This window comes from Festucalex cinctus, chromosome 12 (genome assembly GCF_051991245.1).
Source record: "Festucalex cinctus isolate MCC-2025b chromosome 12, RoL_Fcin_1.0, whole genome shotgun sequence".
In the NCBI taxonomy this organism is placed as follows: domain Eukaryota; kingdom Metazoa; phylum Chordata; class Actinopteri; order Syngnathiformes; family Syngnathidae; genus Festucalex; species Festucalex cinctus.
In genome coordinates this window covers 6,782,572-6,810,402 of record NC_135422.1, presented here as the reverse complement: position 1 = coordinate 6,810,402, position 27,831 = coordinate 6,782,572, and the positions used below count along the sequence as shown (strand labels likewise).

The following is a 27,831-nucleotide window of genomic DNA, read 5'->3' as shown; positions in this document are numbered from 1 at the left end:
TTTAGTCCCTGTGGAGCTCTAAAATAAATAAATAAAAAATGGTAGGAACAAAAAATTTTTTTCATAATTATTATTTTTTTTTTTGGGGGGGGGGGGGGGATAAAATATTCTTTAAATGAATCAATGATTTAGATTTAAAAAAAAAAAAAAAAAAAAAAAAAAAAGCATAAGTAAATATTCCAAAAATGTCAGAATTCTTCTTTAACAACTCATTCACTGCCAGTCATTATAGAAAATTTTTACATTTCCAATACTCACGTGATATTCCATTCAATAATTATATATAAACCGAATCTACCAAATAACAGAATAGACTCTAGGGGTGTTAAAAAAAATCGATTCGGCGATATATCGCGATACCACATCGCGCGATTCTCGAATCGATTCAATAAAAAAAAAATCGTTTTTTTTTTTTTTTTTTAATTTTTTTTTTGTTTTTTTTTAGGATTCACACCTTGAGCATGGAAGAATGTTATATGAACGGCACATTAAGCCTTAATATTTTTATTTTAATGCTGTTCAAATGTGAAACAGATTGCAAACTGTTTGTGTACAGTGGCTCACGGTTATAAGCCTCAAGTTTTAGATAAATATATTCATACAAATCTTACAGTGTACATGTACAAATTTACTGATAGTATTTTCTAAATTTGAATGGAAAAAAATCGCAACAATTGACTTATAAATTCGTATCGGGATTAATCGGTATCGAATCGTGACCATTCGTATCGGGATTAATCGGTATCGAATCGAATCGTGACCTGTGAATCGTGATACGAATCGAATCGTCAGGTACTAGGCAATTCACACCCCTAATAGACTCCCTACTTTTTGTCCCGTCCCATTCTTTTATAATTGACAGCAGAAAAATGTAGGTTTGCCAAAATACAGCCATTTCTCCCATGGACTCTGAAACTGTGTTTATTTCCTATAAAATGGGGCTATGATGTCATCTACCGGTGGTTGGGCATCAGTAAAGTTGTTTCCAAGTTTGATATTTACAGTGGAGCATGCTCAGATTCGCCCCCATTTAGCACCGCTCTAAAAAATACAATTGACAAGTATACTTGTCAAAGGCAGTGAATGAGTTAAATGAATCAATTATTGACATTTAAAAAAGAATAATTAAATGTTCCAAAAATGTCCAAATCCAAATTTTTAAGTTGTCAGAAAAAGAGAGACTAAAGGTAGATGAAAAGGTTTTAAAAGTGACCTAAAATGTCCAAAAAGTGAGCATAACTAAAGCACAAAAATGCCATAAAATGTTCATGAAATTACCAAAAATAACAGATTTGAATTAATAAAAAGGCAGAAAAGAAAAAAATAAAATAAAATAAAAAGTAAAAAAAATAAAATACAATTTCTAAAAACACAAGAGTACTGAAAATTTACATAAAATAAAATATCAACAAATTTGCCAAAAATGTTGGAAATTTGATAGCAAAAAAAGACAGAAAAAAATGTCAAAAATAGCCTTAAAATGTCCAAAAAAGGAAAGAAGAGAGGCAGAAAATTACCATAATATGTCCATCAAATTGCCAAAAATGTCAGAAATTTGACGCAATTCAGAAAAGTTTAAAAAATGTATGGAAAAAATCCATCCATCCATCCATTTTCTTGACCGCTTATTCCTCACAATGGTCGCGGGGGGTGCTGGCGCCTATCTCAGCTGGCTCTGGGCAGTCGGCGGGGGACACCCTGGACTGGTTGCCAGCCAATCGCAGGTATGGAAAAAATGAGGTCTGAAAAATTACATAAAATAATCCAAAAACAGAAGATGAAAGGTTGAAAAAAAAAATGTCTACGTATTGGATGCTGCATATTTTTGTATTGTGGGGCCGCTCTAAATAGCTCTTGTGTCCTCAGTGTATTACATTTACACTAACACACACTTTCCTTCATCACAATATTCTAATATTTTGTGGCTCCAGACAGTTTTTTTGTTATTTATTTAACTTAAAATGGCTCTTTTGACAGTAACGGTTACTGACCGCTATTCTACACCATAATCGTTGTCTCGGGTTGCCATGTTATGATGACGCGTGAGCGAGTGCTCTCTAAAGCGTTAAAGCCACCATGCCAGGCACAAATGTAGGCCACGTGTTGAGTTCCAGGAGCCGCCCCAGTGCAGTGCAGCCCCAGTCTGGTCCAGTCCGGCAGCATATGGCGCCTTGCGTGCCGCCAATCCGCCTGCTAAAAGTGTGTCACAGGAAAGATAACGACTTTAGAAGTGAATGATTTTTTATGAGGGTTGGGGTCTAATTTTCCAGATGGGATGATGCGAGAGTAGAATGGGCCTGTGTGCTACTTTTTTGTAGCGGTTCTGCCCCAATTTCCAGACGACCCCCCTGTATACAGATTACCGTGACGTGCCATGCGTTTGATACTTGGGTCTTCTGTGAGCTCTTACGTGATATAACTGCGTGCGACTGTGCCACACATATCATGTAGAGTTACTGAGAAAAAAACATGAACAATTTAAATTAAGTGCATCATATTCACCAGAGTAGCTGGTATTAATTAGGGATGTAACATATCCAAAAATCCTGATACAATGTTATCACAATGTGAAAGCAATGATAAGATAATTATCACGATATTGTGGGGAGGTTGGCGATACAAAAAAAAGGTCACAATATTGTCAAAAAATGAACTCATACTAAAGAAAAAGACAATGTTGTGGCTTTTGTACATTACGCCAATGTGTATTAACTCATTTGCTCCCAATAACATATAAATACGTTTTTTTATGTTCTAAGTGTCCCAAAGACGTATTTATACGTTTTTTTGTTTGTTTTTTTGTTTTTTTATGCTAGAGCATACAGAAGGCTTTGATACAGCCTCTCAACTGCAACGAACGGTTCTAGAAATGGTAGTTATTACACAAACGGCCAGCAGGTAGCAGCAGAGCAAAGGAGATCAACCAGGGCCATGTAGAAAAAAAGCTCAATTGCTATTTTAAATAGATTTGTGAAAACTGATGAAACGTAGCTCTCTTCTAATGCTAATTGCTGCAAAACAGAAACAGATAGAAACATACTTTTTTTTCCTGATGAAAGAAGAGACTTTAATCTTTCTTTTGATAGGTGCCATGCCTTTATAGCAATTGTACACACTATTCTGTGGGCCTTGCAAAATGAGTCAAAATCCAGTAAAACAGCCGGGAGCGAACGGGATTGCTTCTGTGAAAATGACTGGGAGTGAATGAGTTAAGAACCTACAATATCTAAAAACACTTCTATTGAGGCATTTACTTGCTAATGAAACCACACATTGTGTTCCTCCACATATTGACTCGGGTCACAACCATATTACGTTCCCCATTCATCTGACCATTAGTGTGGATTTTAAAATAGAAGGGCCAAAACATGCCTTATGAAAATTAAACTGCACTAAAAAAAAACTAGCCACCAGAGGGTGCTAGAATTGCACAAATGGAAATCAGACAGATTTTTTAACAGATATGTGTTGCTTTTAATATCGTGATATGACGACGACGATATAGTGGCATAGTATTAATATTAGTGCTGGAAAAATGAAGCACTTTTGATACATATATATATATTTTATTTTTTTTATTTTATTTTTATTATTTATTATTTCTTTTTTTCCTGGCGGTGCAATGGTAAGTGGTTAAAGTTCCACTGCATCTTTAAACCAAGAGTGCCATCTAGAGGAGTCAAAAAATATCACAAGTGCTTCATGAAGCTTCATTCGTCCATCACTAATTAATATTCACACTGACTTGTTTTGCTAGCCAAACTGAATTGCTCTGACCAAACAATCAGCGGACAGAAACATGATGATGTCACTGAGGGCAAGATTAGCACCTTTTTTTTTTTTTTTCCCTCTGCCATCCAATAAGAGCAAGGTCACAAGTACATCTCACAAGCCGAGCATGATGCACAACTTCATCCCTCTTTGGGGAATACGAGACGGGAAATGAGCCGTGATACTGCGGTCAGGCCCGTTACGGCTCGTGCGGGGGGAAAAACGGAGTCCATTTAGTGGCCGAATGGTCAGATGGGAAACCAACTGCTGATTGTTTCCACGAGCTGGAGGCCCGCCACGCTTCGCAGAGAAAAGAAGCAAAAGCACAGAATTGATTTATCAAAGCCGGCGCCGTGACGCCGCGGCGATGCCATTGTGCCAATCAAGCAGGATTGGTTGAATTATGCATTTTGAGCTCTAAACATTCCCAGAAATCAACCACAGCACCACAGATGGCCTCCTTTTAGCAATTAATTGCAGATTACCCAACGGCACAGGCTGCAAACATCGTAAATGACACGTCGCAATGAGGTACGGGCGAAATTAGACGCAATTATTGGAGCGACGTGAGATGAGGCTTGATTCGCAGGAGGCTGTCACATTTCGCACGTCTCCGAACCGATGACATACGTGTGCGCTTGGTGTGTGTTGCCACACGCGAGAGCACTGACGCAGGATTTGCAGGCGTGTGCTAATCGCACGTCCGTTCTGGGGGAAGAAAGTGGGAAGAAGGTTAACATTTACACCTGACACGTGGTCAGCACTTCCCAAACTTTTGAAGCCATCAACATCTTCAAATAGTTGGCGCACTCTTGGCATTGTTTCATGAAGAAAATGATCACAATAACAGTTTAAATCTGTAAATCAGGGGTGTCCAAATTATTAGTTTAAAAAAGCTGCTGTAAGGTTGTTTGTATTTGCACAGTATTGTTTTTACAGAGTAATTCTGGTAACCACAGCTTCCAGGTTTTGTTCCATAAAAACAAACTTTCTTTTTTCCACATGGTTTTACTGGAAACAAATGACAATAAAAACTGATGATCCCCCGATGAGGAACGTTCTTCCCCACCCTTGCTCTCTCAGACAGGAAAATAAGATACATTTACATTAGTCGTTAATGTCACAAAGGCTTCATTTGAAAAACTATGCAGACCGTCTGGAGCGGATGACTAATTGTTTACAAGCCTCATTGCAGCAGCCAGCTGCTGCTTAGGTTGCGTTTGTACTTTGTTCCCAAGGCACCATGCGCGGATGTGAGACAACGCAGGGGGGTGAGGTGGGCAAATATGTCAGGTGGTGATTGCTGTGGATGCCCGGAGAGCTCTTTAAAGTGTTAAACAAAAATTGCCACCACAGTCATGGAGGGAATGAGAAACTGATTTGATCATAGTAAACTTTTAAATGGTGTGGTACCAAATAAATTTGACGTTCATCTTATAATTGGTGCACATTTCGTCCTGGTTTACCAGAATTCTCTTGGAAAGCTGGGTATATACTGTATTCGCCTTTTTATCAATCATTCCGTGGTCTGGGAGGGTCCATTACATATGTAGAAAAGTGCCTACAGCTCTCCTAAAGCCAAGCCATGTGTTTCATTTACCTCAAAATGTCCGCCGTGGCATTCCTGTTTACGTTTTAGGGGAGGGAGGGAGGGAGGGAGGGTGTGAGGGAGGGAGAGAGAGAGAGAGAGAGAGAGAGAGAGAGAGAGAGAGAGAGAGAGAGAGAGAGAGAGAGAGAGAGAGAGAGAGAGAGAGAGAGAGAGAGAGAGAGAATAAATTAGCTAATTCGTTGTTGACAGAAAGGACTCCTCATCAGGCACTAAACTCTCCACACGTGAATCGATACTGCAAGTGCTGCTGCTCATGTCTGTACAAGGGACTCAGCCAATCACGTAACTGGCTCCGCCTCATGTCATTTGATTGACAGACCAAGTCATTCGGCCGTAAAACGACATTATGAAATAAAATGCTAATTTATTTTGGACAATATCTATTTTCATTTTGTGCTTTCTTTGCCGAATGTTTTTTTTTTTTTTTGGGGGGGGGGGGTCAACTATGACAGGTCGTTTGAAAAAGAATATTATTTGATTAATCTGTTAATTTATCTTGCTAAGTTTTATATTCATAAATGTAAATGTGCAAAATCGAAAGAGATTGATGTATATTTTCAGTCCATTTCTACTTCCAAAAATAAGAAGGCTGTCAAGACTTTGACTTTGTGTTCTCATTTCAGTATTTTTAATATTTCTTAGTTTAAGACCCCTGGCAACTTTTATTTCATTATTGTTTTTTCTTTTTCCCCCCTTTTTCTTTAGTGTTTGTGTGATGATTTTTTGTGTTGTATTTGACATGTTTGGCTTTTGCTTACAATTTTGTCAATAAAGTTATTGTAAAAAAAAAAACATTATGAAATAAAAACTGACTTTGTAAAACAAACATACAAACAAAAAATCGTATAAAACCTGGAAAATAAATTAAATCTCATTATTTTTAAAAAGTATGACGTTGTTAAAATAAACATTATGAAATATTTAATCAAGATAAAATATTTTTACATATTAAAGTATAGTACAACAATTTTCATAATAATACTAACGCCTCATTTTAAAATTTAATGGCCATATTACATAATTGTCTGTTATTTATCAACAGGATAGTTATTTCACAATGACCTTTTTATTTATTGAATTTTGACCCTTTTGGGCTTCCATAGGGGAAGGAACATACTCGCATCCATGGCAGGCCGTGGACTTCCTCCGGGACTCAGCAGAACCCTACAACTTGTCACGGATACCATAATAGACGATCCATATGTATAAATACGTATTGATGACTCACTCACTTTCAAGCCACATGTCGAAAATCTTGTCAAGAAGCTGAGGCGAAAGCTGGGTTTTTATTTTCAAAACCAGCTGTGTTATCCTTTCAACGTGACGAAGCAGCTTGCTGCTGCAACATTTTTATCTGCGCTGGATTATGGAAACATTTTTATACTGTAGCCGATATGAGTGCTGCTGTAAAATGTCTTTGGATGATTGATGCGGTTTATCACTCTTCTTTGAGTTTCATTACGTCAACTCACATCTGTGAATTATACTCTCGAGTAGGATAGGATGGCCCGCTCTGGCCACTCCAAAGTACACTTTTTATTTATAAGGCAATATTGGGACGACTACCTTCATATATTTGTGCCTTAATTAGGATGAAAAATGCTGAATCCAATTCTCTTAAATCACAATATTTGTTGTTGCTTTCGGTTCCTTTGGCGAAAATGGTGTTCGTTTACTTTGCTCCTTATGCAAGGAATGGGCTACTAAATGGCTTTTTTTTTTTTTTTTTTTTTTTTTTTTTTTTTTTTTTTTACTACTACTAAATGGCTGCAAACACTTTTAAATCCAAAAGGAGAGTTTCTGAAGCAAATTCCATAATACACAACAAGGCTTTTAATCTCAATGGGATAATACCTGGGAAAGGTTGAATAAGAAGAAGAAAAAAACATGGAAAAAGTCATTTTCTAAGTTCTGCCCCATGAGTCATCATGAGTGTGTCGCCTATTTTAGGTCACTACAACTGCAATTTCCTGGCTGTCTGGCACTTTCCATTAAATTCTGTACGCAGTTTGTTTTCTGGTCGCTAGCATGTTAAAAATAATGCAGGCGTGGTCAGACTACAAGCGACAAGCATCCTGACCTTATACTGTACTTTTTTGTTTCGTCTTAAAATGACTCTGTGAGGTTGCCCAGAAGCACCACATTGCTTTGAATTTAATATTTAGCAAGTGAAAGTGTCAGCCTCTTTAGCACCAAACGGTAAGAAAAGGGTCAGTCAAAGGTCATTTATTTTGTGGCTTTTTTTGTGATACTTTTCCAAAAGGAAGAGCAGCCTCAATAAGACAACGTGGTGAAAAAGATGCACATTGAAAGTCGGAATCATAGAGTAATGTAACATTTAATAACTGAAAAGGGAAAGCCTTTTATTTTTTTATTTTTTTATTTATTTTTTCATTTTAAAAACATGGAGAAAATTCTGATCAAGCACACAAAACATTTTTGAAGACCATTTGATTTTTTAATGTAGTTTTTACCTCATAGATAGATAGATAGATAGATAGATGGACGGATGGATGGACGGATGGATAGACGGATAGATAGACGGATAGATAGATAGATGGATAGATAGATAGATAGATAGATAGATAGATAGATAGATAGATAGATAGATAGATAGATAGATAGATAGATAGATGGACGGATGGATAGACAGATAGATAGATAGACAGATAAATAGATAGATAGATAGATAGATAGATAGATAGATAGATAGATAGATAGATAGATAGATAGATAGATAGATAATGACAGGTCTAAGTTGTGGCGCAAGTGGCGCTAACGCGAGACCCGGGCATACAGATTCTGATATGTGTGGTGGATGTTATTGTGTTCTTTTCATAAATATGACAATGGCATTCATCGAACCCTGTTCTGTATTTTAATGTTCACTCTCACAATGGCGCCAAAAGGCGAAAACACCAAAAGAAACAAAACAATTTATTTTAACAGTATTTCATTGTGTTTAATTAATCTTTATAATTAAACAACTTTCACATTTTTAATTAAACTACTGAAATAAAAATCACTTTTCGACAATATTTAAATTAATAACGATGCATCTTCAAGTGCACATTATGTTGTGATGACCTCTGCAGCATTTTGTAGCCATTAGTGCTCAATGATGCTGTAAATGCGCCTCTCTCGCTCACATACGCACTGATCGCCACTAAGTGTTTTTCAGAGGGATGGATGGAGGCGTCCAGAGCTTGTCAAGATGTATTAGCGCAAGGAGGAAGTGGACGACAACTTTGTTTTTGTTTTTTTCCCCCCTTTTTTCAGTGCGCTCGGTATTTCACAGAGGCACGGCTCCCACTCAATAGGCTTTGGCTCCTTACCCACGAGTTACTAAAGCCTGCAGGTCTCCATGGCGACAAAGCTGCCATGTGTGTCTACAGCTTGCCTGCTGGGTAAAAGGAGGCTCTGTGCGCTGCGCATCATCTCCTGACAACACCCATGCGTCGTCGCCTTCCACATGTGAGACGGCCTGCCTTTGCTCTGGTCATTTCTTATGCATTGAATTGCATATGTGGTGCTGTCAGGAAGGTATCATGCAAGACAGATGATTGATCACGGTGGTTGCCATGGTGAAGAATAACAGAATCATATTGTTAGGATCTGTGTTTTGGTTCGGGTTTTTTTGTCATGTTTTCCTCGTCTCCTTTTCTGTCAATGTTTTATCATGTCCGCGTGTGCTCGTTTTCCACCACAATAACAAACATAAAACTGATCATTTTGTTCATAAAGGCTTTTTCTTTCTTTTTTTTTCTTTTTTTTTTATTATATAGCTCTTGTTATTGGAGCTTATTAAGTCGAATGAAATTTTTCAGCATACTTCCACATGGTTTCTTGTCCCCAAGAAACATTAAAATCATAGCAATGTTCTATTTTTTTTTTCTTTCTAATGAAGCACCTAAACTCACTTAAATAGATACTTTACTTATTTAGCCATTTTTGGCAGTCAAACATTAACATTTTTCCTATAATAAATTTTATATTTTCATTGTTTTTCATGTACAATTAGTACCTTTTTTAAAAACACATGATGCAGCTTGCTGTCAACTGAAAATGACATCACAAAGGGCTCAGGTAACCAATCACAGCTCAGCTTGTGAATGTCACATGACCAAACCTAGAAAAGAGGTGAGCTGTGATTGGTTATCTGAGCCCTTGTGATGTCATTTTCAGTCGACAGCAAGTTGCAAAATGTGTTTTTAAAGGTACTATTTGTACATGAAAAATAATGAAAGTATCAAATTAATTATAGACAAAATATTAACTTTTTATTGCTATAATGGGGTAAATAAGTGACGTATCGCTTTAAACAGTGTTCAACACCTAGATACCACAAGATGGTGCTAAAGTAATGCTTGGCCTACGCAAAAGTCTATTTATTTATTTATTTTTATATAATTTGTGAATGCAATGCAAACTCTACTCTTTTGAGTCTGTGGAGTCAAAAGTTATATTGCCGTTTATCTCAGCTCTTTTTTCCCATCATTAATTCTGACCCTTGACTCTAAGCTCTTCACAAACTATGTACACTGACTGGGTAATGGCAAATAAAGTTATTTATTATTAATAAGAATCTTGAATTACATTAATAGTCTTCCACTGTACCTAAAGCAGGATAGCCTACATGCATACCAATTTCAAGGCCCAAATTGAAAATAATTTCTTTTTCTTTTTTTTTTCCAATCAATGTCAACAAATTATCGGATGTTTCTACTGTGCTGTGGGGTGTGTTAAGAGTGATTGTTATTGTTAAACCTGTTCATTAAATAGTTCACCCTTGTGCTGTTATGTTGTCGTGGTGGGGAGTGTAGCACTATGTCATTACATTATTCATATATACAGTATATGCTATACAATATGTTACTGTGACACTTTTTTCCGTGTTTACATATCTCCACACTCTCCCAATTAGAATGAACACTTTCTTAATAGTTAACCATTTTAGAGAGGTAACACTGCAGACGTATATTTAACAACCTGCATAGTGTTAGTTTCACTTCCCAGAAGTGTTCAAATAATTCAATTAATTATATTTGCTTTGATTAATTGAGCACCCAAGAACAGCCATTACACAAATTAGCTTTCATTAGTCTGACACATTACCACTTTCAGTCAGTCACGGTGCTTAGTTACTATAGCAACTAAATTAACAATAAAACATGAACATAACATTATAAAATAAAAAGAACATTGTATTTATCTCCCACAATCTTTGCAGCAGAGCAGTTATAATGAAGTGGGCGGAGCTCACGTTGATTAATTAACTTTCTGTAGAGTTGGTTTAACACTAAATAAGTGACCTGTCAAATAACTTCAACATTGACCTCCATTTAAATCAGACAGTGTTAGATTTAGGTTTTGAAATGAATGTACATAACAGTTTCTCAATCACAAAATGTAGAATCTTGGACTAAAAATGAACATGAATTTTACATTATCTGTCAAGTTTTACATTGTCAGTTTTGAGGTGAAAAAAAAAGAAAATGTAAAAAAAAAAACAAAAAAAAACATGTTAGTACAATATGTCAGGATTATTGAATACATTATTGGTGAAATTATTACATGATTGCATTTTGTATCGAGTTAAGTGCAAATTTTATTACAGTTTTAGGAACAACAGGGTTCATACCCCCACTAGGTCCAACAAGCCAGGTAGGTTTCTCGAGTCGAGGTCAGATCACGTGTTTTCTAACAGCTCAAACTTGCTAACAATTTAAACTTGCTAAGATCATCAGTGAAAGTGGAAGGTACAGGCCGGATTTTTTAGGAATTAGTGAATGCCAATAGGCTGGTTCTAGACAGCAAACAGTCGGTGTGTAACAGTTATTCGATGCTCTGGAAGACAAACATGGCCTCTAGTCGGTAAACAATGTAACCAGCAGCAAGTAGAGCAGGACCCTGCAAGATGGCGTCGTTTGTTGCGCCGCAGCCGCCAACGGTGACGACTGGTGACTGCTAACATCAAGCTGAAACTTCAGAAAGCAAAACGGCTGGAGGCAAGTTGATCTTGGCAAATTGTAAGTTTGCGTTGGAGCTGAGAAATCGCTTTTGGTGCTTTAATTGATCCAACAGATGAGGACTCATATTCACATCAAATGCCGAGACAGCTACTAAGGTTGTGGGTTTTAGAACAACAACAAAGGACAACAAGGAACGACTGACTAACATTTGGCCAAAAATAGAACAAAGAAAACAACTAAAGGGCAAGATGTTGAACACCAAGTCGCCGAGGCTCCAGAAAGAAGCCCAGGAATCCTATGAGACCAAGGATAAGGAGGTCAGAAAGTGCAAAGAATGACAAGAGGGGCTTTGTGTTGTGAGAAGCTTGCTGGAAAAGCGGAATGGGCAGCTGCAAGAGGCAGATTGAGCGTTGTATTCAAAATCACCCCACATATTTCCATGATAAGAACACTCTTGAAAACCCGAAAACGGGAATATCCCACGTATCATCTTCCTCTTTGTTCTTGCATCCCATCTAAAAGATCTTGACTACGCTTGACCTTGCTGTTCTGTCCACAAGTCACCTGTTAAAGAAAATATATCGGATTGACAGATTTGCCAAACAGACTGGTTTGAACATTAACGTCTCCAAAACCCGAGTGATGTGAATAAATTCAACACCACAGGAACCAATCACTCATCGTGGACAGCAACCCTCATGATTATGTCAGATCGTTGACATATCTGGGCGGGAAGTCTCCTTTAGCGAGGATAATGCATGCAGCAAGGACATCTGTAGGAGAGCTCAAGTACGAATACGGCCACTCTGGAAGTTTATAAAAGAGGGAAACTATTCTTTGTGCAGAGCGAGTACTGATTATAATTGGCAGTAAATATTGATTTTTCCTTTATAATTTTGTAATTTCTCAATCTGTGCTTTTTTACTATTACTTAACTGCCAGTCCAGTAAAAATGGACATTTGACGGCTGTAGCCGTCAATGGCAGTGAATGAGTTAACTATCAAACCAGTACTTTTTTAAAAATATATATATATCTGCAGGCCTACTTCTACTTCCGAGTAGAATATGATTTCCTACAAACATGTATGTATAGTTTAAATGAAGAGTAGACTATAAGATTTAATATTTTTTGCCAACTCTGTTCACAAGCGTTAGCAATCACAATTTAGTTACCAGATAAGCCAGTGGACTTCAAAATAACTTATAAATACTTTAAACAGTGATTATTTGGCATTCAGTATGTATCACTAAAAGGAGCCCGCTCATCACACTCTGAGAATCAGTGAGATACGCTAACAGTTAGCTTGCTTGGCTCCCTACTACTCTTTGGTCTTTGTATTTTCAAGCTAGATCCTTAAAAAAAAAAAAAAAAAAGATGCTATCCCAAAAGAACTGGGATTACATCGTTATCAGACTTGGCAGTTTAGCTTCAAGGTTGTGTGATGTCAATCTAAGAAGCATGGAATTGCATCAGATTAGATCACATTGCAGGAACAAGGTGGTTGAAAAACGGGTAAAAACCTTAACCTTGGAGGGGGAATTTTTCTTCTTTTTTTTTTTTTTTTTTTAACTCATGCCGGTGCGTAAGAAATGTAAGTACAGTAGCCCACACATAATGCAGCTACTGCAGGACTGACCAATCAGAAAAGGGTATTATCCACATTGACATCATAGTCTACAATTCTTCAGTCTCTCCCAAGAGATGTTGAAAAAAATGGGATCAGAACCTGCTATCTAAAAAAAATGAACATGTATTCACTTTTTTTAAAAATGCGCATGGCAGACATCCTATCGGCTCTCCTGCTCGTCCGCGGGGGTGGGGCCAGGGCCGGGGGCGGGTGCGCATGCTCAGCTAAGAACGAGCACGCACGAGGTCGTTACTGCAGATTGATTGACGGGGTTGAGAACCAATTGTTAAGATGATCCACCCGGAAGACGGAGAGGCAAAAGATCCTTTTAAAACTCATTTACTCCCAATAACGTATAAATACGTTTTTTTAATGCTCTAAGTGTCCCAAAGACGAATTTATACATTTTTTATTTTTTTTTATGCTAGAGCATACAGAAGGCTTTGATGCAGCCTCTCAACTGCAAAGAACGGTTGCAGAAATGGTAGTTATTACACAAACGGCCAGCAGGTGGCAGCAGAGCAAAGGAGATCAACCAGGGCCATGTAGAAAAAAAAAGCTCAATTACTTACAATTTTAAATAGATTTGCGAAAACGGATGAAACTTAGCTCTCTTCTAATGCTAATTGCTGCAAAATGGAAACAGAAACACTTTTTTTCCCCTGATGAAAGAAGAGACTTTCATCTTTCGTCACCAATGAGATTTGTTGGAGAAGTTGAAGCACACGCTCTCTCAGTGCAGCGATGCATGCCAACTTGATTGCACGCAAGTGTTTTCACTTGTCACTTATCGTTGTTCCGCACCTCCTGCGTGCTGTATTATATTGTCAGCTTTTATTGCTTTTCATTTCGCTCTCTGACAGCTGAGCTCCGGCTCTTGACGCTTGTGTATTTCCCGTCGCTAACTTTGTTTGTTGGGTTCGTATCACACAATTCATTTGTGGCTGCACGGTGTCGTCTCGTACTGCAAAGTCTGAAGGCAGAAGGATATGGATTGTTTTTCCCACATGTATATTGTTTGTGTAGTCATTGATTGATTTGAAGTACGCATTTAAGCTCTACTATGATTTTTTTTTCAGATGATGTCGCATTAAAAAGTTTGAATTGATGTTTAATCAATACTGCTTCCTCTAATGTAATTTTATAACCTAAAATGTATTAATAAACAATTATATCAGTGGTGTCCAAACTACGGCCCGGGGGCCATTTGCGGCCCGCCGTCAATTTTTTAGTGGCCCGCGACATATGCTAAAAATGGCATTTGACTCAGTTCAACTAAAATAAAAACAAAAATGTTTGGAGATGGTCAAAGTAAGAAGTGAAGGTGTCGAAAAACACAGGTGCTATTAAAGGTTATTTTAGTCAACTAAAACTAACGAAAAAACTAAAATAAAAATAAAAAATTCGTTAACGAAATAAAATAAAAAAAAAACTAACTGAAACTACATTTTATGTTTACAAAACTAACTAAAATAAAACAATAATTATAGCAAAAATGTCCTTTGTTTTAGTCTTTGGTAATTCATTTAATGCATGAGCCTTTTGGGATTATTTTAAATGTGATTTTTAGTAGATTTATTTTGATATAAACCGCAATAATGACATCATAGGTAATCCGTGTTTTTGATTCCACAACTCATTGACCAGGCAGCGCGCGCCGCACTTAGATAGTGAACTGCTCACTGATAAAAAAAATAAAAATAAAAAATAAAAAACATAGTTGATTTAACGTTTATGGAGGCATACATCGTGAGTTTACTAATTGTTATGAAATATTTTTGGTGGTCAAAGAGTTCATATAAACTGTAATAATGATGTCGCGCCCATTGTGTTTTTTAAGTGTTGCGCACGAGTAATACACATAAAAAACTAAAACTAATACTGAAACTAATTAAACTAAAACTAAGCATTTATTAAAGAACCAAAACTAATAAAATAACTAACAGAACCACCCTGAAAAATAATTAAAACTAACAAAAATAAAAAAAAATAAAAAACTCAAAATGAAATATTTATATATTTTTACTTGCAAAGTAAACACATATAACCTCTCCTTTCCCAGTAAAAAGCTTAAAATTATCTTTGATCAATTGTCAGTTCTCTTCTGAGCTGTACATTTGTCGATGTTATTTTCCCAGTAATACAGTTAACACGACGTTAAATCAATATTTTCTCCTCAGATATGAGGTGCATACTGTCAAATGGTGCTGCAGGTGATCCTGCATCTCACCCGAAGTCAGCTGCAGATGGGCTCCAACAAACCCGTCGTCCTCGAGAGGTTAAGCAGTATAGAAAACTGATACATGATTAGATGTCAGAATGGAAGGTGCATAAACACGACTTAGCTAATAGCTACACTTTGACTTTCTCTCATGTTGCTTTTCCAGCTTCAAAAAAGGTTGAAATTCTGTTAAATCAATATTTATGTCCTCACTACTGCATTATGTTTATACTGAACTCAGTTTTGTTTATATGCAACCATCACTTATCTATTATTTATTAAAGTCAACAAGTGTGTTTAATCACTTTTGTGTTCTATACTTTAACATGTACTGAAGCTTTTTTCCCATGCATTAAAATGGAAAAAATTATGTGGAAATCTATTACAGTATGTTCTTCTAGAACAGGGGTGTCCAAACTACGGCCCGGGGGCCATTTGCGGCTCGCCGTCCATTTTTTTAGTGGCCCGCAACATGTGCTGAAAATGGCATTTGACTCAGTTCAAATAAAATAAAAACAAACATTTTTGGAGATAGTCAAAGTAAGAAGGGAAGGTGTCGAAAAACACAGCTGCTATTAAAGGTTATTTTAGTTAACTAAAACTAACGAAAAACTAAAATTAAAAAAAAATTAACGAACTAAAACAAAAACGAAGATGCTTTTAAAAAAAAAGAAAATTAACTGAAACCACATTTTATGTTTACAAAACTTAACTAAAATAAAACTATATAGCAAAAATGTCCTTTGTTTTAGTCTTTGGTAATTAATTTAATGCATGAGCCTTTGGGGATGATTTTAAATGTGATTTTTATTAATTTATTTTGATATAAACCGGAATAATTACCCATTGTGTTTTGTAAATGTTGCGCATGAGTAATACACATTAACAAAAAAAACAAAACAAAAAAAACTAATACTGAAACTAATTAAACTAAAAATAAGCATTTATTAAAGAACTAAAATTAATTAAAAAAAAACACACACTAACAGAACCACCCTGAAAACTAATTAAAACTAAATAAAAAAAAAAAAAAACTCAAAACGAAATAAAAACTCTCTTTAGTTTTTCCTCTGGGCTCTTGAGATCTCGCTAAATTTGCTGGAATTTAGAGGCTTCCGGGGTTGGCGTAAGACTTTGATTTTGTAATCATGGGGAAGGCAGGAAGTGTTTGGTCGGTGCTGGATGTCACTTTGATTTACCTTTCTTTTCTCTTTATTTCTTTTTTTTTCTGACCTTTTCTCTGGTCTCCTGACCATTTAAATCTCACGACTCTGGCAAGATTCTGAAGTACCTGGTTAAGGCGAAGGGTAATGGGATATTTATAAGGTTTTAGGTGAATGAATGAGTATAAATTTATACGTATTTGCACGCACGCACACGCACGCACGCAAACGCACGCAAACGCACACACGCAAACGCACGCACGCAAACGCACGCAAACGCACGCACACATACACACACACAAAAAAAAAAAAAAAAAAAAAAAAAAAAAAAAAAAGAAAAGAGCAATGATGACAAGACGTTGAATCGGTAAGACTACCGAATGAACAATTCTGAGCTCTTAAAAAAAAAAAAAAAAAGAAAAAAAAAAAAAAAAAAATAACCAAATAAAAACTAAAATGAAAAATGCCAACAAAACTATAATAACCCTACTGCCATATTACAAATAAATTGCTTTATATACTGTAGCATTTTTCTTTTCTTTTTTTTTCTCTTTTTTTTTTTTTTTTTTTTTAAGCTGTAGCATTTTTCTAAATATGCACAAGCACAAATCAATTATTTGTACAATTTTTAGGACTAAACACAATTTCTCTTCATAACATTATGTGGCCCTTGCGTCCTTCGGATTTTCTGTATGTGGCCCTCAAATGAAAAACTTTGGACACCCCTGTTCTAGAATATTATATATTAAGATACTATTGACTTAACTTGGACATGTTGTGGGTATTAAATATTTTTTTTATCAATTAAATAAGAGGTTCAAATGCTATTACAGTATCATACGTGAATGATTGCAAAGTAATTTTGGAAGTTCCTCTGCTCCACTTACTCTGTCCACTGTTGGTCGCCATTCAGGGAATTATATAAAATGCTGGTGACCCCTGTTAGAGGAGGTCCTCTGCTGTACATGGTGAAGAGAGGGGGGAAAAAAAACACTCCACAAAATAAGGGACGAAATTGCCAAACCACAGAGGAAAGAGGAGCCCCCCCCCCGCCCTCCCTCCTCCTCCCCACAACACACGCACGCGCACAACACACGAAATGAGTCTCTCCTGGAAAACGGCCTCGGCTTGCCTCTCCTTGCTGCTGCTGTTCGACTCTTGGCAGCGGGGTTCGAGTTTCGAGCTCACCCTGCTGCACACCAACGACAACCACGCGCGCATCGAGGAGACCAGCGCGGACTCTGGGAAGTGTCCGCCCCGGGGTCCCTGCTTCGCCGGGGTGGCGCGACGCTTCACCAAGGTGTCGCAGATCCGCAGGGAGGAGAAGAACGTCTTGCTGCTGGACGCCGGCGACCAGTTCCAAGGCACCGTGTGGTTTAACTACTACAAAGGCGCCGAGGCGGCTTACTTTATGAACAAACTTGGCTATAACGTGATGGTAAATGTCTTTTTTTAAAAGTTGCCGGGTGCACGTCTTGCAAGTGGAAACAACTTTTTATTTATTTATTTATTTATTGCGTGTGCGTCACAGGCTTTCGGGAACCACGAGTTCGACAATGGAGTCGAGGGTCTTATCGCGCCTTTCCTGCAGAATGTTAATTGCTCAGTGGTGAGTTGCAACATCAAACCGGACCAGACTCTGGCGGCCAACTTCAGCCGCTATTACCGACCTCACGCGATAGTCGACGTGGGTTTGGAGAAGGTGGCAATAGTGGGGTACACCACCTCGGAGACCCCCTTCTTGTCCATGCCAGGTAAGAAAAAAACACAAGTACAGTATCACCATTCTAGGTCGGGTTTGAATTTGTAAACAATGAGTTGAGTCAATTTCGTTGCCCTTTTAACTCATTCAGTGCCACTTACAGCTATACACGTCAAAGTAGGGCTGTGCAATTAATCGAAATTCAATTATAATTTCAATTATTACACTCCACAATTACAAAATCAGCCTAATCATCAACTAAAAAGATTAGTGTTGTTTAAATTTATACATTTGTACCTTTTTTAAATTTTAAAATAACCAATTTGATTTTTTTTTTCCATCCAAAAGGAACTTACATAAATATAGTTTTTCAAATAATTTTGTTTGTCTTAATATTTTTGTTTTTTTATGTTTAAAAATGTTCTTGTTTTGTACCAAAAAAAAAAAAAAATAATTATTGCCCTACTGCACAGTGCATATGCTGCACTCAAACTTTCACGTTTTTGCCAACATAAATAAATATATATTATTATAAATTATAGTGTTTCCATTTTTTTTTTTTAAATTTGGTCCTAATATTTTTAAACGCTTAAACATTTTCTTGTTTTGTGCCAAAACATAAATAACAGTTTGAATAATCGTGATTTCAACTTTTGCCAAAATAACCATGATTTTTATTTTTCCTATAATCGAGCAGCCCTACGTCAAAGATCCATTTTTACTGGGCTGGCAGTGAATGAGTTAAGGCCACTTCTCTAGTCTCTGCTTTCTTCTATATTACGAAGAGGAAGACGCAGTTACCTCACAGACCACAGCACATCATCCACAGGTTATTTCAATACTTCACACCGTGTACAGAAGCAGAAGCATAGGCCTCCATGCAGATGCATAAATAAATAAATAGAAATAAAAGACCGCTAAAACTACATAAAAGTACATGATATCGTGCTTTTCTGAATCTGTTGCCTTTGTCGTTAAAGCTTCCTTAGTTCACGTTCTTCCATAAATCCATAACATCTCAATCAAGATCATCTGTGAAAGTTGAAAAAAGTAACATGCCTATTTTGACCCCCATAGTACTAATACTGGAATGTGGAGATTAAAAGCAAAACGTTGCCAGAAAATACACAAATACTGGTACAAATATTTTAGAATAGTGTAATCAAAATTGAACATGTAAACAGAAAAAATATAGTTACAAAATGAAAGAAATACATTTCACCCTTCAGTACGGTTTACATGTTTCACTAAGGGATAGGTCAAGTCAGCGTGTGAATAGCAAAAATTTACGTATCAATGACACCCATTATAAATGCATTGATTTAAAAAAACAAAAAACAAAAAAAACAAAAACAGGGATTAATTTACAATAAATATTTTCCATGAAAAATGACGATTGGTTCCCGGAAAAAAATCTATATAATAAAATATTGGGGAAAACGTAGGAAAGAAATCTGCAAATAGGCGAATCGGTTAGTGCCAAACCGCAATTATATGGGAGAAAGAAGATAGCCATTGTGTGATCTAAAAAAAAAAAAATACCATAAATAAATATTGACATGACAGGTACAAACAGCACAAGTGTATTGCATAAGGAAGTAGAGAAAGATGAGCCAACTTGATGCATCACACTTTTTAGCATTTAGTGTTAAAATTTAGCTACACGTCTAATACAACTTAAAAACAATTATTGTGCATTCATCCTTTGAAATTGTGCATCTCCACTGTGAAACTAATTGTTTAAACACTGATGGAGAATTTAATACTAGTTACTATCAATGCACATTTGTAAATGCACATATCTTTTCCTTTCTACTTTTTACGTTGCATCATGCATTTTTTGAGAAATTGGACTCACTGTATATACAGTTGCAATACTAACCGTTGCTTAACCTTTCCTCCCTTCTTGTGGTTGCTTATTTAGGACCACACCTAAAGTTTGAGGATGAGGTGGCATCCCTGCAGGTGGAGGTTGACAAGCTGCACACGCTCGGCTTTAACAAGATCATCGCCTTGGGCCACTCTGGCTTCGATTTGGATCAAATAATTGCTAAGCGAGTCAGAGGGATTGATGTAGTCATTGGAGGACACACCAACACATTCCTATACTCTGGTAAATATTTGCACTTCTTCAATCAATATATACATGAATACATATATATGTTATGTTTTATTGAACTCATTCTCTCCCAGCCATTTTCACCGTAGCAACCCCCTTCACTCTTTTACTGGATTTTGACTGATTTTGCAAGGCCCACAGAATATTGTTCTATTGCTACAACAACATGGAACCTACCAAAAGAATAATCAGAAATAAAATTATATTTCTGTTTCCGTTTTGCAGCAATTAGCATTAGAATATAGCTGTTGAATCATTATTTACACATCTGTTTAAAACTGTGGGGAAAACAGCTTGTTGCATCATGTCCCTGGTTGATCTCTTATACTCTGCTGCCACCTGATGGCCGTTTTTGGGATGACTACCATTGCTTCAACTGTTCTCTTCGATTCAGAAGCTGCATCAAAGCCTTCTGTATGCTATAGCATAAAGAAACATAAAAAATGTATAAATATGTCTTTGGGACACTTGTAATATAAAATTATATTTCTGTTTCAGTTTTGCAGAAATTAGCATTAGAATAGAGCTAAGTTGAATCATTATTTACACATCTGTTTAAAACTGTGGGGAAAACAGCGTGTTGCATCATGTCCCTGGTTGATCTCTTATACTCTGCTGCCACCTGATGGCTGTTTTTGGAATGACTGCCATTGCTTCAACTGTTCTCTTCAATTCAGAAGCTGCATCAAAGCCTTCTGTATGCTATAGCATAAAGAAACATAAAAAAACGTATAAATACGTCTTTGGGACACTTGTAATATAAAATTATATTTCTGTTTCAGTTTTGCAGCAATTAGCATTAGAATAGAGCTAAGTTGAATCATTATTTACATATCTGTTTAAAACAGTTGGGAAAACAGCGTGTTACATCATGTCCCTGGTTGATCTCTTATACTCTGCTGCCACCTGATGGCTGTTTTTGGAATGACTACCATTGCTTCAACTGTTCTCAATTCAGAAGCTGCATCAAAGCCTTCTGTATGCTATAGCATAAAGAAACATAAAAACATATAAATACGTCTTTGGGACACTTATATTTAAAATCGAACGTATTTTTAGGTCTTAGGGAGCAAATGAGTTAATCAGAGATGAAAAGCTTTATCAAGAGAGTCCTGGCCAAGAAGCAGCAAAAAAAAGTTCCAGTTTCAACACAATTAAAGATGATGATGATCTCATTCTGGATTTGAAGTCATTCAATCATACTAATTTCCATTAGTTTCCAGTCCTTTTAACAGTTAGCAACAAAAATGGAAATTAAAGAAAATATAAAATACACCAAAGGGAGCGAGTCAGTATGAATATCTGGATCAATCAATCCGTGACTTGTTTGGCCCTGTAGGACCCGCTCCATCGACTGAAGTGCCAGCAGGTCCGTACCCGTTCATGGTGAAGTCAGATGATGGCAGAAACGTGCCAGTGGTCCAAGCATACGCCTTCGGAAAATACCTGGGTTACCTGAAGGTGACCTTTGACCAGGCTGGAAATGTCGTCAAAGCAGTTGGAAACCCAATCCTGATGGACAGCAGCATACCTCAAGGTAGACTGCGGTTACTGACCCAGTCACGTCTCTCTGCCAAAAATCTTGTTTCATATTTTCATTTGCCTTCTCCAGATCCTAATATCCTTGCTGACGTCGAGAAGTGGAAGGAGCAGCTGGCTGAGTACTCCAAACAATATGTCGGTCAGACATTAGTGTACCTGAATGGGTCTTTCGAGGAGTGTCGCTTTCGAGAATGCAACCTTGGAAACTTGATTTGCGACGCAATGGTAATGAATCACAACATCAACTTGAAAATGATGACGTTTACATGATGCAAGTTGCCTTAATAATCCCCGAGTTTATCTATTTTGAATCTTGTATACCTCCAAAAATACTCAGGACTGTAAATTAGTGCACTGTTGAGTGAAACTTGGTCTTAGATTTGTCAATATTTAATTGAATTTGCGTTATTTGTAGGCGAATGTAATGTTGTGTTCACTGTTTTAAGTACTGACTATGAAGTCAACAGTTGTTCGAAAAACTTAACACTCTATGGAGCATCGTGAAGTAAAAATTACAGCGTTTATGTTTTAAAGCATTTTGGGACAATTTGTTTATTTTGGATCTTGTATGTCTACAAAAGCACCAAGTTATGAATGTAAAAAAGTATTACCTCAATATTTTGTACTGTTGGGTAATAATATTTCTCCATGTTCATCATTTCCGTTTTTCTGTATTTAATTTTTAAACAAAACATAGAATATTCGGTACAAAAGTTTAAATTAATTAATTAATTAATTAAAGACAAAATTTAAGTAATTAATTAATTATAATTATTGTAACATTTTTCTTTGGTTTTAAATCTTCTTAGTAGGTCACATTGTCCCATGAGATACTTCTAGAACAAGCCTGTGCGCTACTCATATTGTCCTTGGGGCTAACTAGTGTCTGCTGGCACCATTTTTTTTTTTTTTTTTTTTAAGAGGGTAATGCACATGCACAATAATCAACAGAGCAAAAAGGTTTCCGGGTTTGCACAGTGACTTCAGTGACCTTGACATTTTTAAAACTACAATAAACCGTCAAACCATTAATACAGTATGTTAATAAAATGATGAAACACATATTTATGTAGATGACTTCCAATTGGCAGTTTAAATGGGTTTAAAAACAACATTAAAAAAAAATCTTAATAATTGAAATTGGACGATAGGATTTTTATTTTTTTTTTGTCATGTCACCCAGATCTACGCCCACATTGTTGAAAAGCACAGTTTGAACATGTCACATTGTTCTTCTCTTTTGTGATGTTAGGTTAACCACAATTTAAAAGAGTCTAATGAGCTGCAGTGGAATCATGTGGGCGTCTGCATATTGAACAGCGGAGCCATTCGCACAGCAATTGATGAGCGCTACAAAAATGGTAAACCATAAGGAAGACATTTTTTTTTTAATGCACGTCGCAGTTTGTTTTAAAATCGTGCTGTGTTTTTGTGTGACGCTTTACTCTCAGGTACCATAACAATGGAGGATATCCTCACCGTCTTACCATTTCAACAAACTGCGGACTTGATCCAAATAAAGGGTTCCACCATAAAAAAGGCTTTTGAATACTCCGTCCACAGATATGGAGGCATGCACGGAGAATTCCTGCAAGTTTCAGGTAACATTTCTCATCATCTAGCGTTGTTGAACATTCTCAGTATTAAGTTAATCATCTGGGGAATAAGTGAAGCAATTTACACTTTGTAGGAGGTAAGCCAAGGAAGACTTTATTTCTATTTCGTTGTTGATCAAAAAATGGTCACTTCCACCTCCCAATCAAAATGTCAGCATGATATCAAACTAAATGATTACATAATCAATCAGGAAATAGCCTACTAACTAAATAAAAAAACAAATAGCCTTCTTGAGTGTCAATCTAGTTTTTTCTCCATTTGTAGGCATCCATGTCGAGTACGACCTGTCGAAGCCAGTGAACCAGCGGGTGGCATCCTTATCGGTGCTCTGCACCCACTGCAGAGTGCCCAAGTACGAACCGCTGGACCCGGAGAAGACGTACACGGTGGTCATGCCTTCCTACCTGGTGGGCGGAGGTGACGGCTACACCGTGTTCAAGGACGAGATGCTGAAGCATAATACGGGTGGGGGCAAACATTTGAACCCGCCTTCGCTTCATTTTGCAGCCGCTCCTTTTCCTAACCGCAAACATGCTAACAAAAAAAAGAGTGTGGCGGCTGTAAAGTTTCTGAAAAGTTTCCTCGGTTGTTGGGGAAAAGAGTTGAAGAGACAATTTGCAATCATATTTTTCATTCCTCAGCAGATTTGACTCAACTGCCAAGCAAATTAAACCATTTACAAAGGCTACAGCGCTATAGAAGGGAGAGGACGATCCATCAAAGCCGATAAAGCTTTAAAACCTTTGATGAAGTGCGAACGTCCGCCAAGTAATGGTCCGTAAAAAAATGCTAAGACTGTTGATCAGTCGAGGGTGCATCCATGCCTGAAGTCAGCTTGAAGTACTACAGACATTGTACAAATTCTTGTTGAAAGGTACGGAAGCGTATTGCATTCACTTTTTGGGGGAGCTTTGTTTTTTTGAGTAATATTTTTCTGTTTTTCTGAATATTTTTTTCTGTCATAAAAAAAAATAAATATTCCGAAAAAACTGAAAAAAAAATTACTCCGAAAAACAGGGGGAAAAAATGATTTAAAAAAAAAAAATGTTCCAAAAAACAGAGCACCATCTTCTGTTTTTCGGAGTAATTTTTTTTTTCTGTTTTTTGGAATAATGTTTTCCCCCCTGTTTTTCGGAGTAATTTTTTTTGCCCCTGTTTTTCGGAGTAATGTTTTTTTTCTGTTTTTCGTAATATTTTTTTTCTGTTTTTTGGAATCATTTTTTTTATGACAGAAATAAAATATTCAGAAAAACAACAAAAAAATCCACAATAAAACAAAGCTCCCAAAAAGTCAGATTTTTTTTTTTCAAGTGAATGCAATACGCTTCCGTAGAAAGGCCAGATATTTATAGATAAAAAAAAATAAATAAACATAAAATCATTTTAAAAGGTTTTTCGCCATTAAAGTCACTTAAAGGGATACATCACTTATTTAGCCATTTTGGCAGTCAAATAATATTTTGCCTATAATAAATTTGATATTTTCATTATTTTTCATGTACAATTAGTACCTTTAAAAACACATTTTATAACTTGCTGTCGACTGAAAATGACATCACAAGGGCTTAGGTAACCAATCACAGCTCAGCTTGTGAATGTCACATGGCCAAATCTAGAAAACAGATGAGCTGTGATTGGTTGTTACCACTGAGCATGTCATTTTCAGTTGACAAGTGGCAAAAAATTCTAAAAGTTGTACATGAAAAGTAATGAAAGTATCAAATTAATTATAGACAAAATATTACATTTTTAGTTCCTATAATGGGCTAAATAAGTGAAGTATCCCTTTTAAAATTAGAAGGGAATTAAAAATGAACACCTCAGATGTGGTTGCATAAATGCGCACACCCTCATTACTAGTGATGTGGCTGTATTCAGAATTAACGTCATGTTAAATGTATTGCTGTCAGTCACTATCAAATATTTTTAGAATTAATTAATCTAGCAGTTACTCAATCAATTAATCAGTCATTTTAATTTTGCATTAGTTATTACAAAAGCCTTTTTTTTTGCGCTGATTACTGTTTATTAACTCATTCACTCCCAGCCATTTTCATGTTCTATTGCTATAAAAACATGGAACCTACCAAAAGAAAAACGTCTCTTCTTTCATCAGGGGGGAAAAAAAAAAAGAAAAAAAAAAAAGTATGGTATATTATATCTGTTTTTATGTTTTGTAGCAATTAGCATTAGAATTAGCTAAGTTTCATCATTATTCACAAACCTGTTGAAATTACTGGGAAAAAAAGAGCTTGTTGCAACATGGACCTGGTTGATCTCTTATACTTTGCTGCCACCTACTGGCCGTTTTTTTTTTTTTTTTTTGCTTTACGCGACCACTTCAGGTCAGAAACGGCATCAAAGCCTTTATACAAAGACTCAAACAAAAACCTAAAAAAAACGTATAAATACGTTTTTGGGAGTGAATGAGTTAACAAATACTGACTGAAAAAGCAAGAGGGATTGATGTTACCGGTTCGGTCATTGTTTTCCAAAGTAAAAATTCATGTTTGAAAATGTCTTATTTTAAATAAACACAGAAGATAATCTTCTTTCATGAAGGACGACAAAAATCAGTGAACAATTCCTGTTAAGCTGAAATCAGGGGATTTGGACAATTTTAAATTAAAAAATGGCTCCAAACCATTGCTTGATTTATATTAATAGTTGTCGATTAATTTGACAATTTATTACTTGTCGATTAATCGATCAAGCTCTAGTTAAATGAGAATCAGCACGGCTCTGATTAGCACCAAATAAAGTTCAGATGAGTATGTTTTCCCTGTCATTTTTGTTGGCACATTTTAGAGAACAAGCCAAATATTTTTTTACAGCATCAGAGGAATCTCATTGTTTAAACGGATCAGTCAGGGGAAAAAAAAAAAAAAAGAGAGAGTACAAAATAATTTCCAATGCAAAATAGATGAAAACAGGAGAAGAAAAACTGGTAAGAGAAGCTGCCAAGAGGCAACATTGAAGAAACTGCAGGAATTTCTGGCAAGTTCTGGCTGTTAAGTCCACGTGACAACAATCGCCTATCTTCTTCATATGTAGGTCTAGGCTAGTGTGGCAAAGTAGAAGCCTTATCTTACAAAAAAAAAAAAAAAAGCCTTGCAAATGTGCATTTCTTTCGTAAAATAAAATAAACAACATATTTGCTTCTTGCAGGTGATATGGACGTTTCCGTTTTGTCCAAATACATTTCTGACATGAAGCGCGTCTACCCAGCTGTGGAAGGTCGGATCAAGTTCAGGAGCAACTCGGCGGCATTTTTGCCTCAAAGCCTCGCCTTGCTAGTGTTGAGTTTAGGCCTCTCTCTGACACTCTGATTTTGAAGAAGAAAAAAAAAAAAAGTTTATTCTCAGGGGAGATACAATTATAGGACAAATGTCCCTTCAATATGAACATATGAAATAAGGTGGTAATACATTTTTTTTTTTTTATGTTGTAAGTAATAGTAAAAGGAAAATGCCTTTTTTTGTGGAGTAAAAATGTTTGCATGTTGAATGTGGAAAAAGTACCTGCCTGATACTAGTTTGCACACATTTTTAATATGTACTGCAAATATGAGAAATAAAAATTGTAGCTGGATGAATGCATACTTTGAGAATAAATGATCTTGTGTACTATTAATGAATGGATCTTTACATAGCCTTGAAAGTATTTTTGTAACACGAGTTCATTACTTTACTCTAAAAGCATCCATACAATGTATTTTAATAGTTGTAATAATTCTTGCACTGTGCTGTTATTGCGTTGCATCAACTGTCTGACAAACCTTATAACAATTTCCAAAAATGTGCAAATAAGCATAACTACGAGTGTTGTTGCCATTGTAATCGCCATATTTTATAGTGTTCACCTCGTCTCCATTTTGTCATCAAAATAAACAATGTTCTCAAACGTCCAGCTCCACATATGATATATGATTTTCTTATGAATAAATCACTATTTGACCTTATGGTTCTGTTTGTGCTTCATTTGTTAACTTAGTTACTTTTAATATAACAATTTAGTTTCACTGTATTACAATGTGTGAACATTATAGTAAATGTCATTAACTCTTTGACCACCAAAAACGATTTGTAACGTTTAGTAAAATCACGATACATACTGCCATAAACGTTAAATACGTCAACTACGTTTTTTTTGTTTGTTTTTTTTTTAAATCAATGGCCAGTGCAATTTCTAGGTGCAGCGATCAATGAGTCAATGAGTTGTGAAATCAAAAACACCCACAAACTATGGCCAGCAAATGGCAGAAGACAATATTCTGTTTACCTTGAAAGGTGAGTTAAAATGCTCAAAATCGGCTGGCACTGTGGGTGTTGTTTTTGGACGTGTGGCAGTAAAAGAGTTAAAAACAGGTGTTAACAAATTGAAATTGAACTGTCATGTCAACAAAAATGAAATATATCAACAATAAAAAAAAAGTCACAATATTGTTGCAGTATCAATTTTGGTGGATGATTTCATTGACTGGTTG

General features: G+C 36.2%; 1 protein-coding gene across 1 annotated transcript; it reads left to right on the top strand.

Annotated features, from left to right (window-relative positions):
• The first annotated feature begins 17,439 nt into the window (after positions 1-17,439).
• On the top strand, positions 17,440-27,322 carry nt5e (5'-nucleotidase, ecto (CD73)). Its single transcript, XM_077538230.1, has 9 exons — positions 17,440-17,803; positions 17,897-18,119; positions 19,992-20,180; positions 21,526-21,723; positions 21,799-21,953; positions 22,981-23,089; positions 23,180-23,329; positions 23,610-23,810; positions 26,514-27,322. The coding sequence occupies exons 1-9, from the start codon at positions 17,465-17,467 to the stop codon at positions 26,672-26,674; spliced, it is 1,725 nt and encodes a 574-aa protein (XP_077394356.1). The 5' UTR covers positions 17,440-17,464; the 3' UTR covers positions 26,675-27,322.
• The last annotated feature ends 509 nt before the right edge of the window (positions 27,323-27,831 follow it).